The sequence below is a fragment of the Acyrthosiphon pisum genome, chromosome A1 (genome assembly GCF_005508785.2).
Source record: "Acyrthosiphon pisum isolate AL4f chromosome A1, pea_aphid_22Mar2018_4r6ur, whole genome shotgun sequence".
Taxonomy (NCBI): domain Eukaryota; kingdom Metazoa; phylum Arthropoda; class Insecta; order Hemiptera; family Aphididae; genus Acyrthosiphon; species Acyrthosiphon pisum.
The window spans coordinates 42,680,171-42,695,735 of NC_042494.1; the positions used below are offsets into that span (position 1 = coordinate 42,680,171).

At 29.5% G+C, this 15,565-nt stretch overlaps 1 protein-coding gene across 3 annotated transcripts in view; it reads right to left on the bottom strand.

Annotated features, from left to right (window-relative positions):
• Positions 1–15,248, bottom strand: part of LOC100164189 (growth/differentiation factor 8) — a 33,659-nt gene extending 18,411 nt beyond the window's left edge. Inside the window, exons 1-5 of one of the 3 annotated variants that reach the window (XM_001946264.5) lie at positions 15,038–15,248; positions 10,440–10,971; positions 7,635–7,837; positions 6,769–6,960; positions 2,625–3,183 (exon numbers count right to left, since the gene is read on the bottom strand). In XM_001946264.5, coding sequence (XP_001946299.2) covers positions 2,764–3,183; positions 6,769–6,960; positions 7,635–7,837; positions 10,440–10,890 — 1,266 coding nt within the window. In that variant the 5' untranslated portion in view covers positions 10,891–10,971; positions 15,038–15,248 and the 3' untranslated portion in view covers positions 2,625–2,763. Of the gene's footprint in view, positions 1–2,624; positions 3,184–6,768; positions 6,961–7,634; positions 7,838–10,439; positions 10,972–15,037 lie in introns of those variants that run through there. The other 2 variants (XM_016804978.2, XM_029487084.1) reach the window with 2 other exon arrangements.
• Between the last annotated feature and the right edge of the window lie 317 nt (positions 15,249–15,565).

A 15,565-nucleotide genomic window follows, 5' to 3' on the forward strand; every position in this document is an offset into this window, starting at 1 on the left:
ATTTTAAATTTTAGTTGCTATTTTACTTGACTATTTAATACAAGGTTCTTATTAATACAATATTATTATAATACATGGTTTTGCCCGCCATATTATATAGCAGGGGTGGCCAGCGAGAAGAGACTCGCGAACCACCAAATATATTGATTAATTTTAAGCACTTTGAATAAAATAAGGTATTCAACCTATCATATTAGGTATATTATGTACCTTATAATAGAAAATAAATTACTAATATAGGTGCAATAGCACTATAAATTTATAAAAATGAAAACTTGTCGACAATTATTAAAATACCTATGTCCTATATACATTTAAAAGATAATTTTTATATTATGAATGACGAATCACTCATTATTTCAAAAACTATTATTAACGTTTTTGAAAATATATTTTTTACATTATTTTAAGCAATGAAAAAATAAAATTTTCTTAAAAACTAATTTTTTACTAATTTCTTTAGGTACTTAGTTACAATTTTTTAAGTTTTTATTTTATTTTTAATTAAAGAAAAATTAGGATTCAGTGTAATCAATAGATATATTTTGGATGTAATATGATGCCTGGAACAGTGATAGGGTTAAATAAAAAATTTCAAATTTTAACGACAAACCTATAATTTTTTCTCAGTTAGTTATCAGCATATATCATGTTAGACTATAAGTAATATATAATTATAATACCTACATTAGGTATTATATTATGTAATTGATAGCTATTAATAATACTAATTTCTATTATATTATGAAATATGAATGTGTAATGACTAATGATAATATAGACTAAAATAGTAAAGTATATAACAATTATCAAATTTTATTCATGTGCTCGATTGTAGCACAAAGCACCTAAACACATAGTATGCAGTGCCTAATTTATATATAGAGAATGTAAATAATATATGATACAACAATAAAGGTAATTGATGAGTTATATTATTTCTAAAAGTTCCTCATAAGTAGTAAAGTTGTAGTTAATTTTGTAACCGATGTGTATAGTGCGTGCTACTCGATTACATTTTTCCTATACGATGGAAATGTATCAATCATAAATATGTATTTGTAAATAAGTAACCATGACAACGAAAACCTTCCGAAAAATCGGCTACAAACAAAAAAACGTGTATCCAGTTCAAAAACATAAGTTATAAGTATTTATGTTAAAAAACATGTAAGATTATATAAATCGATTACCTATAAATATTTAGTATGTATTCATCATATTTTCTTTTTAGTGTAGTGATTAAGTGAAAGTATAACCATTTGATATGATCCAATTGCTGTTTAATCTGCTTTAGGTTTTTAATTCCTAACAGCAGTGTGTGTGTAATACATTGTACAATACAACAAATTGTATTATAATTTAATTTATGGTCCCCCTAAAACAATATAAAATACGCCATTGAGGTACCTAGGTACCATATTTATTTACCTCTATTTAGTGTCTATTTTGCCATAAAATTAGGGTATTTTTGCCTAATGAATAATGATAAATTAATGAATGATGACAAACTATTATGTAAGATGGGAAATGATAAAAATGTATGTGTAAATCAGCTTGCGAACGGTTTTTTGTTCAGTTATATGGGTTGGTAAAAAATATTACCCTTTCCTATTAAAAACTGAAATTACGCCTTTACCTGAAGCCAAATGTATTGGTTATATACATGGTTGTACATTTCCACGCCAATGTTCAATTTGTCTAATGGAAATAATTGTATATTATACATAAATTAATTCTTATTTTACCTTGTTCTAAAGTAAGGTTAGCATATTAAATATTTATCTTTATAAGCTGTTTATCAGTTTAAGTGTGCTCGCAGGATTCTATATAATTTTTACAATTTACAAATATTGTTTATGAATGAAATATTTTATGGTTGGTCATCAGATATCACTTATTTACATATTTTATTATTTATTATTTTTCCAATAGGTTTTCTGCGATTCAGTTAGTACCTAATATTTTTACATACTTAATCGTTCAACAAATAAAAAATTATATACGGACTCGACATAATTAGGGGTTTTTATGCAGACGTCTAACTTTTTATACAATATTAGTAATATATTGTTTTAGATTTTTTTCCACTCTTTTTAACATAAATATTTTTTTTGAGCTGGGTACAGATATTTTTATTTTCTAACCAATTTTATGTAACACATTGTTCATCATCTAGTGGTGGATCAGGAATATTTATAAGAAATATATAAAGTACAATGAAGACTTGACCATAATTATATCGTTAAAAAAAGCCCAAGATGGTGACCGCCACGTTATCCCTACCATAAATTTGCCATTGTGTCACCATAGAAACGAATTAAATGTGAAAATAACCTAATACCCACTAGATATATTTATAATTAATGGTTACTTATTAATACATATTTATGTTTCATACATGATACAATTTCTTCGAAGTGGAAAATGTTGAGTAATGTGGTACGTTTGTCATTTAATTTTTGTTACAGGTACTGGAATGTGGAAATACATTATAATACAATGTAATATTATAATTCATTAATATTATTTTTATTAAATCTGTACCATACTGTTTGGGTATTGTACATACTTAAAGTTAATATGTAATATTATGTAAAATATCAAATATGTTAATATATTGTTTATTATTCAATTATATTGTGCACATCACATATAATATAGTAATTTGTTTTGTATACCAAAACATTATAAATTATAAGCCCCCCCCCCCAAATTTTCGACCATGGTAGTCACTAGTCGTGTTTATAAGAACCGTTGCCGTCACAGCAGTGAACGTACGATGGAATCGGTGCCTTTGCATCCACACTCGTCTACTATTATGTCGGACAAATTTCTGAAGTCCGCAAATCCGGTACTGTTCAAGTACGATATGGACAGCATAGACGTCTTGTGTGGCACGCAGCACTGACGTTCGGCGGCGGGTCGTGCTTCTCGCCTAGTGGGTCGCGGGGAATGCACCTGCATTGTTGAATTGCACTCGCCCGAGCAGTAGTAAAACACGAATGTTTTGGGCCAAATGATAATATGGTCCCAGCCGAGTTCATCGACGTCGATCGTCACAGGATGCCTGCGACACCGTCTATGCGCTGCGGTCGTATCGCTGCACGTCCGTTGCTCGGGCCCTGCAGCTCCCCGCCTGTTCCGGTGCCCGTGGTGGGTGTGCACTTCCAAGTACGGGATCTGCGTAATGCGTGACCGCGGTAGATTGATCGAATTATTAGACTTAATATATAAAGAAGGGCAAGTGGGGGAATAGTGTCGCAGCATGCAGGAAGGTAGAAGTGGAAGTAATGTTTCCCAAATCATGCTAAGGTGGCAATTTTGCGCAGGTGGTGATATTAGCTGTAGTAGAAGGAGAGGTGGTGGCGACGACATAAAATTGTGTCTTATGAATACTAATAATATTTTTCATATTCGTTTATTAGCTTCTTAACAAACCTATTATACGTCCGATGTTACCACAGAACAATATGTTACTCACCTATCCTTTTCACTATATAATATACGAATTGTCTAAAGTACAAATTGTAACTTAAAGGTTTGTTTAGGTAAAGTTGTGATAGGAACAATTACGGAGGGGAGGGGGGGCGTTAAGTAGGTCCCCGAAATGAAAATTGTGTGTTCGTGGAAACTGTTTGGTTACAAATGTTTTGATGTTAGTAACAATTATTTGCTAAAAGATATTACATTATTTGTAATTTGTAAATTGTAACTAGTAAACTAATCAACTAATTTGACTATCTCTGTATAATATAGTATATACATACGAAATATAAGGAGTTATTTAAAAACTTCTTAAGAAGTCTACAAAAAGCATGTTATGTTACATTATTTTTTTCACAATTCATATATTTCATATGTATATAAAAATCGACATTATATGACCGATGTTAATACGCGTGCTAAAGTATATTAATGTCATGTAGTAACATGTTATGTAAAGTGTATGGAATTATGCTCGGTAAACTGTTTTTCAATGCATTATTATTCAGGGGTGGCCAAACTTCTTTTTATTAAGATTTACTAAGGATACATTTTTTCTTTTAGGATCGACTAATTTAAAAAAATAATTTTATATTAAAAATAAACATACTTGCATAAATAATAAAATACATTCTAAATTTATCTAAAATTAGTGTTTTACATTAATTGTATAAATAATCTGAAAATGTATTTAAATTATACTGTTGATGTAGAAGCGTGTCATTGCATAATATCAATTAAAATTTCGGTAATAATTCGCTAACTGCTAAACGAAGACGCTGCTCTAAATGATCACCGGAAAGTACATCTCGGCACCTATTCAGCTTTTATAGCTTTCATGTGAGAAAATTCCGTATAACACTAACAGATTAATCCGAAATATGTATTTTATAACTGTACCTATTAAATGACAAATGTATTACAGTACTTAATAAATTGTAACAAGGGGGATCGACTTCTTAGAAATCTTCTAAGTTCGACCGTTTGGCCACCCCTGCACTATATGATCAATAAAACACGACGATGTTACAATAACATTCAAATTCGCCGTATTATGATTTAAATGTGAAAAAAGTGTATTTTTCTTTCTCGGGCAATTATCTTTCTCTCTCTCTCCATCTAACCAATGTTCAATACTAATATAGCATGACATCACTCCTCCGTCTTCTGAATTCTGTTTGAACTGCGCAGTTCTTATATATTTAATATACATATACTATATATATATATATATATATATGTGTGTATGTATCAAAGTTACAATTTCGTTATAATATAGGTATATAGGTATTTATTTTATTATTCTTTCCATATCTAAGATCTAACTATAATATATAGTTTAATATAATAAATATCTAACTATATATAATGTCCTGCTGTGTTCCTATATACAATAATAATTATACATTATAATCATATTATACGTTTAAAACATCCAATAATATTCTATAACAAAGATAAAAAAGGTGGGTAAGTGGATGTCGCTCTACTGTACAGTAGGTTACAAGTGGGTCACTGTATAATGGATAGTATTAAATTTGAATTCAATGATATAATATCAGTGTATAAGAAAAACGATTTTGAGCGGAGACGGTATGTCAGTCCAGGCATAAGGTATCTTATATACTTATCTATGGTATTAAAAAAAAAATTGACCAATAATAGGTATCTATAATAAATTCCAAATTAATCATATCACAATATCCATTAGGTACTTATAACGCGTTATACATCAACAACAAATCGTGGTACTATCATAGATATATAATAGTATACTTTAGAAGTTTCAATAATATACAATCACAACAAAATAACTAAAATAGTTATTCCAGGTTTTTTAATATGTGATTTCGTCCAAATTTGAGCTTAAAATGACTATAAAAATAAATTGTGCTTATGTATTTTTTAGATTTTTTGGTAACAGAATTAACTACTTAGGTGGAATCGTGTTTTACTTTTTTAATCTTTAGATATAAAAATTGAACATTTTATAAATTTTTAACTGTGAAATAATTATTAAATTTTAAATTTGATAAATGTAGTCAAAATTCGATCTTTAAATGCTTATAAAAAAAAAAATTGTGCCTATGTATTTTTAATATTTTTCAACTGCTATTGTAACAATATAAAAGGAGCCTTGTAATAAATTTTTACACTTTTTGGCCGAACAGATAAAACTTTATTAATATTTATAGAAAAAAAAACTAAAAAAATTGAAAACTGACCATGTCCGTAAACAGCTCAAAAAGTGTCAAATTATTTTCAAAATTTCATAGTATATAGAAAAGACTAATATAAACATTCAGTGAAATTTTCAAGTATCTACAGTCATTCGTTTTTTAATTACAACAAAATAAGAAAATCGTTACATGAGAAATCGAGTGAATATCCAATGTTGTAAAAATATGAATTTCAAACGATCATAAAAATTTAATTTGACTTTCTTATAGATATTTTTTGTTTGATAAAGGTAGATAATCTTATAAGGAATCTTGTATTACATTTTAAAATCTTAGATTTAAAAAGAAAATTTTTTACGAATTCTTAACTCAAATTAATTTGCTAATTTTCGTGATTTTTCCATATTTTGTCAATTTTTGAACTTTAAATGCTTATAAAAAAAAACTGTGACTCAGGATTTTTAATATTTTTCATCTGCTTTTGAAACAATATACTAAGAGCCTTTTATTAAATTTTCAAGCTTTTTTAATCAACAAATAAAATTTTATTGATATTTTTAGAAAAAAAACTAAAAAAAAATGAAAACTGACAATGTCTGTAAAGAGCTCAAAAGAAGTCAAAATATTTTTAAAAAGTTATAATGTATAGAAAATGCTAATATAAACATTCAGTCAAAATTTAATGTATCTACGGTCATTTTTTTTAAAGTTACACCAATAACCAAATTCAATTTTGTGAAAAATCGATTTTGCGTAAAAATTACCGATTTTCCTTAATTTTTCTTTGGTTTTTCTTGGCGCTTTTGAAAATTACTGGGTATTTTAAATTTTGACCTCCTCAATGCACCAACGATATTCACTTTCCAATCAAACAAGGTACTGAAGTTGAAAATCTAAGCATTATTTTGACTACTTATCGTGTACACAGACACAAAAATAAAAAATAAAAAAAAAATAAAAAAATAAAAAAAAACACACATCATTGTAAATCAATACATTCATCGTTCCACTCAGAATCTAAAATATAATGTATAGTGGTAAGTTTATTCTAATAGTATATACTTATAAGTTACCTATTATAGGTTACATTATAATAACTTACCTCGCTAATATCATCTCTTTTTCTGGCGTCGGTTATGTACGGCGTCTTGTCGTGCGTGGTGTTCTTGTTAGTGTAGTACGCTTGTATCATTATCGTCAAGTTCTTGACCTCATCAATAGTCTTGAACCAATCAGACATATTTCTCTGTAATTCAATGGGCATCCAACCCGGTTCGTTGGTGTTCAAAACTCGCTGAAAACAAGCGAATAAGGATATACCAAACAAAACAAAGGTACCTACACTGTATATAAATCATTATAAATATTATATTAAAATACAAATATATTATATACTAATTTATTATTTACTATAGCTGAACAACCCGATTCTTCCAGGGAAAAAAAATAACAAATATAAAATACTATGCTATATAGGTGTATCTCGGTTTAAGCGAAAGCCTCAGTTCACGAGAAAATCGGTGTCAAATCGCTTTAAAAAATAATCCACCTTTACTTTTCTAATATCTATGAGAACAATATTTGAAATTTTCGTAAAAATCGGTCGAGTAGTTTTTGAGTACCTATATAACCTACAAACATACATACATTTTTTTATATAATATAGATTTTATTTTAACGGTCTCTATTATTTCTGTGACCAATGGCAAACCCATATACTATATAAAAGCTCCGTGCAAACATAAATTAATTTTTATTTATTATATTATATAAAATATAGTATAGGTACTTGCGCAACTACAACGAAAAGTCGCAAAACACAATTTGTATTAATATTATGGCAGTTGTGCCGAGTATAACCGAAATTATCAATTGTATATTATGGCGTGCCGATAGTCTGTCTGCAGGAATCAATTGCGGCCAACTCTAAACTCAGTTAAGTTCAGCAATCAAGTCGGGGTGGCTCACCTTTATGCTGGAAACTAATGACTGTTGCAAGTTGATTGGGTTGATTCTGTACACGTCGATGATAACCACCGAGTTGTCGATGACCACGTCCAACCGTCTCTTATACACCCACAAGATTGCTTTGGTGATCCGATAATGTTGAGTTTGCTCGGAAAACGTGAAGTAGAGTGGATACTGATCCTGTAGAATCTGCACCGTGGGATCTGTGTCGGTATTTATGATCATTATTATTTTCATTTCACCATATGTTACACCATATTAATCTTGCGTTTATTCCATTAATACTTATTATTAAGAGTGGAATTTTGTTGCTGTTTTTATCATTATTAATCATGACTACCTAACAGCAGTCTTCGGGGGACGAGATTATCATCAATCCCAGACCCAGTGCCAAAGTCCCTCTCGCGTCATCATCACGTGCATTGATAGTTTATATTATACAACGACTGCGGGCCTAAAATATTTCTTCAAAATTTGACTCACTATTTTTGATTCCACTAAGATACAAAAACCTACCTATGTTTGTATGGTAGACATGCAGAATAATATTGATTATTCAGAAATTATTTTAACAGTGATATTTATAGAACCTGTTTATAAAATTACCATAGATAGGTGCAGAACTATTTTTTTTATAGAAAATATTAAGTTTAGTAGTTCATTACTATTCAACAACATAAATATTTAGAATATGTACCTAAGTACTATTTTCATACTTTTAGATTTTAAGAAGAGTGAAACATCTGTTGGTGTTATTATAGTATGCGTATTTTTTATTTTTGCGTATTTAAAAATCGAGGGCAAGTGGGTGTCGTTTTGCCGTACAGTAGGTTACAAATGGATCGCTGTAATGAATTGTGTTAAATTATAATTCAATGATGTAATATCATTGTATACGAAAAAACTATTCTGAGGGAATATGGTCAGTCAGCTTATAATATTGCCATAAGTATGTTTGATGATATTGTTGTGGATAAAGTAATTTTTATTTAACCTAATTACGTGGAACCTTGTTTTACATTTTCAATCCTTAGCTATAAAAGTTGAACATTTTATACATTTTTAACTACAATATAATTATGAAATTTTAAATTTGATAAATTTTCTTGAAATTTGAACTAAAAATTCTTATAAAAAAATCGTACCTATGTATTTTTAATTTTTCAACTGTTATAGTAACAATAATATACCCGGAGCCTTGCATTTTTCAACCTTTTTTTACCCAACAAATAGATATTTATTGAAAAAAAAGTAAAAAAATTGGAAACAGAAAATGTCCGTAAACATCTCAAAACAAGTCAAAATATTTTGAAAATTATATGGTGTATAGAAAATGCTTTAAAGTTACACCAAAAACCAAAATCGATTTTGTTGAAAACCGATTTTGCGTAAAAATTCCCGGTTTTCCTTAATTTTATTTTTTATTTTTTTCCGGTGCTTTTAAAAACTATTGGGAATTTTAAATTTTGACCTCCTCAATGTACCAACTAGATTCACTTTCCACATCGAACAAGATACAGAAATTGAAAATCAAAGCATTATTTCGACTACTTATCGTGTACACAGACACACAAAAAAAAATACACATCATTGTAAAATCAATACATTCATTGCTGCACTCAGAAACTAAAATAAAATAATATACACTATAGTGTAAAATTTAAAAAACACACATCAAAACATCATTATAAAATCGATGCATTCATCACTCCGCTCAGAATCTAAAATGTCCAGTAGTTAAAAAAAACAAAGTGAAAAAATTTGTTTTAAACGGGAATTTTTACTTAATTCGACTTTTTTTCAAATTACGTAGGATAAATTTTTTTTTTGATTTAATATAATAGGTTCTTCATAAGTTGTTCTCACTCCAAAAAAAATCAACGAAAATACATAATGTTGACAATTTATTTAATAAGCATATAAAATTTAAATTTAAATTTTTTACGAAAATCGTTAAACTTACAAAAATTTGCAAATTATTTTGTTGTGAAAATTCATTATTTTTCTTTAAATTATAAAACCTTTAAGGTCTGAAAATTTAACGCAATATTACTTATAGGCTTTACTTACAAAGACTTTAGAAGCTGGTGAAGTGCAGCAGGGTTGATTAGGTCAGCGTTGGTGGAAGTTTGTACATCGTCCCTTCGGTCCTCGGACAGGATAGTGTATTACTACAGTATTCGATTTGAATGCAATGATTGCATTCGATAAAAAACGATTCTGAGTGGACGAAAGAAAATGTATGAATCATAAATATGTATTAATAAGTGACCATTAACTGTATATAATACACCTAGTGGGAATTTGGTAATTTTATACATTTTAATTGTTAAATTTATTTACGTATAACATTATTAATATTATAATAATAATATAATGCATATTTTATTTAAAATTCAAAATTATTATCTATAGAAGTAGTTCATCTAATTATTATCTTCCGCAGTACCTACGTTACATATTAAAAACTATTATATTTTATTAAATGCGGTGGGGTGGTCGATTGTTGGTAGCTCGTACGATGGCATCAATTATAGCTGACGGAGTCATCGATACAAAACCCAAGGAATATAAGCGCAGTCCTGTGATCCATGAACTAGGGGTTCGTGACCCCCTATTATAGAGGTTACCAAGTACCAACTAATTTTAGGAACACCGGCTGTCCAGCACATCAACACAAACGAAAAATAGCTTTAAGGATTGTGAAATAATGAAATTTATAATTTGGGGAGAGAGGCTTAAAATAACCTTAAAAGGGTTGAGAATGACTGGTAAAGACTAAAGACCATCCATAGTTGTACTCACGTGGCTGAGCGGATGCTATGAGCTTTTGCGTCTTGACGTGATAATCGTCATCGTCGTTGTCGCTGTTAATAGCGTTGTCTGTGGACGTGGTGGCTGTTTTGCGGCCCTGAATGTCGGTGCCACCATCCCCGGTCGCGTCTATCCGGTTGGACTTGTGCCTGATTTTTGAGGGCACCAACGTGGAACTTGCGTGGTCGTTCCTGTACTTACTCGCGAGAACTTGCAGCGGTAGCCGATCGCTGAACTCCGGTGGCCGCTGCATACCCAGCTTGTTCAGTATCGACGATTTGATCAGCTCGATGTTCAGCGACTTCATTCCGCCATCGGCGCCGTTGTTAACGTCTTGCTGGCTGTCGGCGGCGGCGATCGCCGCAAGCACCGTTTCCGCGGTGACCAGCAACAGAACGGCTGTGACAGCGATGACCACCACATTCGTCATTTTCCGATCCATCAAAGGTCCTATGATGATCGTTCAAAGGCCAGAGGATTATTGTTCCATTCACTGTTTTCGTCCGAAATGCAATCGTTCGTCCTACAACACAAGGCATGTATAAACTATGCGTAACTGTAAACCAAACTCACTCCAGTGGTACCCAGCATTCTTATCTATGGTGACACCTTTTGGTGGCAGGCCCCCGACCCCCGCCGACCAGGTCGTTTTCAGTCCATTATAATATCTTAGTCCGTGTTACGAACATTACCGTGTTAGGCGAAAATCAAAGTTTCCCAAAATGGCAATATTTTTATCACTGTCTTGTTTGTTATCAGGCGTATATTACGGTTGATTGTTTAGTATTATTTTTCTGGTCAAAAGTAGAAATAACTTTTTTACTTACGGTGAAAACCTAATGCCTGAATGATTTTGTACTTAAATTTATTCAATCGAGTGCATTCAATCGAACCACTGTCTGAATAATAACAACTTTCTATTACTTAACAAGTTTTGGTCCAAAATGTTTTTTTTCTTTACTTCAGAGTTTTATTGAGCATATATTTTATACTTATAGGGTTGCAAAACCGTTTAAATAATTTATGAATAAGTGTTACGGAAAAAATACTTACAAAACGGTCTTTATCAAGACTACATAAAAGAAGATTTGATAAGTGAATTACGCACATAGGGCAGGGAAAACACAACAATAAGAAGTGGTTTTCAACATGTATACTTCAGCAGTATGACGAGTGAAAAACGCACCTAGCGAGTTTTAATAGCCAAGCAACGGTGCGATGATTCCCATACCAAGGAAATTCAATCAATCAGCACCGTTTTCAGCAAGGTTCATCAGCAAACAGCAGGTGCTTTAGAGTTTAGATTTTTGTGATCAGTAGTGAAAGGTTTAAACACTCAAAGATTTCGAATTTGCATTCCTTGTTCCTTCAAGTAATTTACTTCACAAATCGCTTACAAACTATTGTGGTTTGGGTTTTAATTTTTCAGTAGAAATGTAACGCCACACGTGTGTAGCATATATACAAATGTATGTATGATTATATTGATTATTTTATTTGGATGTACACAAACTGTAAATCGCTTTTATAGAGACCATTTATCGGTCGTTTCAATAAAAAAAAAATGTAGTCATAAAAAAAACTATATTGAAACGTTATATCAATTTTTCATTGTGTGTGGACTGTTGAATACCATTAGTCGTGAAACTCGAAGGCAGATGTATGACATTCAAATTCGTTATTTTATATGGTGATGACTCTCGTTTGACGCACATTTATAATAGTATTATTATATATTGTGCATCTAGAGTACCTATGAGTGTGAGAATATAATTTATGAACCATCATAACGACACCAAATGAAAGTATAATATAGTAATATATCCTGTGGGATATGTTTTGGTATCATTAAGATAAAATTGTAGATTTATAACGCTACACGCGTGAGGATAATATAACCTATAGTGATTTAATTTCAACGATTATTGTTGAAAACATGTATTGGTATAAAGTATATAAACTATGAATTCAAAGTCACCATTACCATAATACCTATTATTATTGCGTCGGAAAAAAAAATCCGGGAATCAATCATTCACGAGTCACGAGTCACGACTCACGAGTATATATTAAATATATTATATTATGAATTTATGACATAGGTAACATATTGTGATTATATTGCATTATATAAGTTATACTTGCGAGCAATGGTGCCCGATAATCAGTATAGGTAGGTACATTCTTTATTTGCAAGACAAAAAAAAATTACTGACAAGCACCATATAACGCACGCATACGCCACACACACACACTCGTTTACCAAATAAAAACAAATTTTGCAAAGTTACACTCATATAATTCTTAGTGCCTAGTGAACCGAGGCACTATAAGAAGTTCAGTACTCCTTTATATTATATGCCAACGTAGCATCCAGCCAAATTTGAAATAAGTTACCCATCATTGTCATTTTCAAGACGCCACTGCGCAAAAACTACTTTACAATATAATGTAATAATATATACATTAATGTATATAGTTGTAGATAGGATTATGCATTACATAATATAGTTAATAATGCATGCATCAATAAATATCAAAGTACAAACTTATAACATTCAACATGTTTATATTTGCAACGTATAGTAAGATAATTAGGTTTAAGTAGATTTATAGGTATATTTCGTGACCTTATACGTAGGTGAAACTTGGAATACTAGTATAATTATGTATGATTAGGTTTCTTAGGTTTTTTGGTCGTATCAAAAGTAGTAGTACCTTATCTTTCTTTTATTTTTTTTTTAATTAACGTAAATTGTACTTATTTTTATATGTATAGTACTATAGTGTATATTATTTGATTTTAGATTCTGAGCGGAGCGATTAATGTATTGATTTTACAATGATGTGTAATTTTTTTATTTTTCTGCCTGTGTAAACGATAAGTAGTTGAAATAATGTTTTGATTTTTGGCTTAAGTAGCTTTTCCGGTGGGAAAATGAATTTAGTTGGTACTTTTAGGACATCAAAATTCAAAGTTCCAGTAGTTTTTAAATGCACCGGGTACAAGGCCACTAATATATTATTGTTACAATGACATTTGAAAAATATTACAAATCACAATTTTTTTTTAAGCATTTAAAGTTCAAATTTTGACAAAAGGCGGAAAAATCACAAAAATGTTCAAATTATTTCAAGTTAGAAATTCATAAATAACCTACAGTTATCATGATATACAGTTTTCATGACGCAATTGATGTGAACCTACCTGTTTTTAGTTTATCGTACCTACAGTAGTTGTACACATGTGATGCGTATAAGTTATGAGTTCATGACTTTCTTTTAATTGTTATCTCACTGCAATTCCTACAGAATCTACAATATATACGTAATATTGATTTGTCTGTATGTATTATGTCCGAATATATGACGTGTTACTAATTAAAAATTAAAAATATCAGTACTATATCATGTATTTTTATGCATTTTAGACCAAAACATAAAAACGAAAACAAAACTGCGTAATTATTAATTCAATATTCGATTCAAACTATCCATCTCGATTAAACTTAAATACGATGTACATATTATTATTGTTTATTGATAATGTTGTCTAGAGCATAATAATATTGTCTTATTTTAGATGCTGAGTGGAGCTAAGAATGTAATGAATTTGTGTCTGGAGACACTTTTACAAGTAGAAATATTGATCTGATCATCAATTTCGAAGGAAATTTCTTGTAAAAAATTGGACCTACTAGGTACTTTTTGGAGTTCAAATAGAAAATTATCAGTACTTACTAAAATATTCAGAAAATAATTTTAAAAAAATTCGAAAATTTGTTAAAATTGTAATATTATTATTAAAATAATTTTTTAGTTACATTGATAACCAAAAAGTTACTCTGTCTTCATTCAGAAGCGTTTTTTCATGATATTATACAATTACTTATCATTGAATTCTTATTTAGCTCATCCATATAGAGTCTTTGTAATGTAATTTATAATTTCTGGTTATTATATTATTAAATATTAACGCATTTAAAAATTTGGAAGAGTTTTATTTAAAAGATATTTAATAAATAAATTAACAATGTTTAATCCAACGATTGTAGTTATTTTGTTGTAGGTAATTCAAATAAAATTAATCGAAATTCGTATGGTCTTAAGAGTTAAGACTATAATCATTGAACCATTCGGTAAGTTAATTTTTCCTATATAGGTACATAATATACATTATGCAACTTTCTACATATTTAGGCTAATTTTATGTTATTCATACCACGAACCTATTCACACCGTTAAACAGTAGGTACGTCGGTATTGACTTACTAATTAATAATATAAGTTAATATATTATAATTACCTATTATTATTATTAGTTTATTATACAATATAATCGATTTTTATATAAAAAATGAGTTCAACCATCTTATTTTTAAAAATATTACTTATACACAAATTATAAAATATCCTTAGGAATAAAGGCTTATCTCCACTTAGAATCGTTTTTCATATGCAATGATTTATCATTGAATACTAAATATCTAACATATCCTTTACAATTATAATGTATCTTTTACCTATTCAATGAATGTGAGGTATACTGCATGTGTTCAATATCAATATTATACATCAAAGCGACTTACTTGGTGCCTAGGGATGATTCTATAGTGACAATAATGTTTCTGGGCCCGTAATAAAATCTATAAAATTTTAGACCTACGTAGGTACCTTACTATTTAACATGTTTTTTTGTTTAGTTGTTGAATGAAGCTGAACGAAATGGTTCTAATGAGTGATAAACTTAAAATTTGCACGACCGTTACAGATAAACTAAACATATGAACTAAAACTAATTATCTTATTTTGTTTTGTATTAGAATAATATATTTGCATTTTGCATTGATTTGCATGAAACGTTAGTTTTCTTAACTTTTGTTTACTAGTGTTATCATTAATATGAGATGATTAAAATAAAATCATAACTAAATGCAATATTAATAAGCATTTGATAAGCATTAAAGGCTATATTTAACATAAGATAAATATTTTAAATAACGCGTCGCTACCCACTTGTGACTCAGCTAAGAATTGAAATTAAAAACAAGGTTTCTCATAATTAGATCATACAGTAACCTACAAATCTAAAAAATATAATATAAACTCAGCTATTT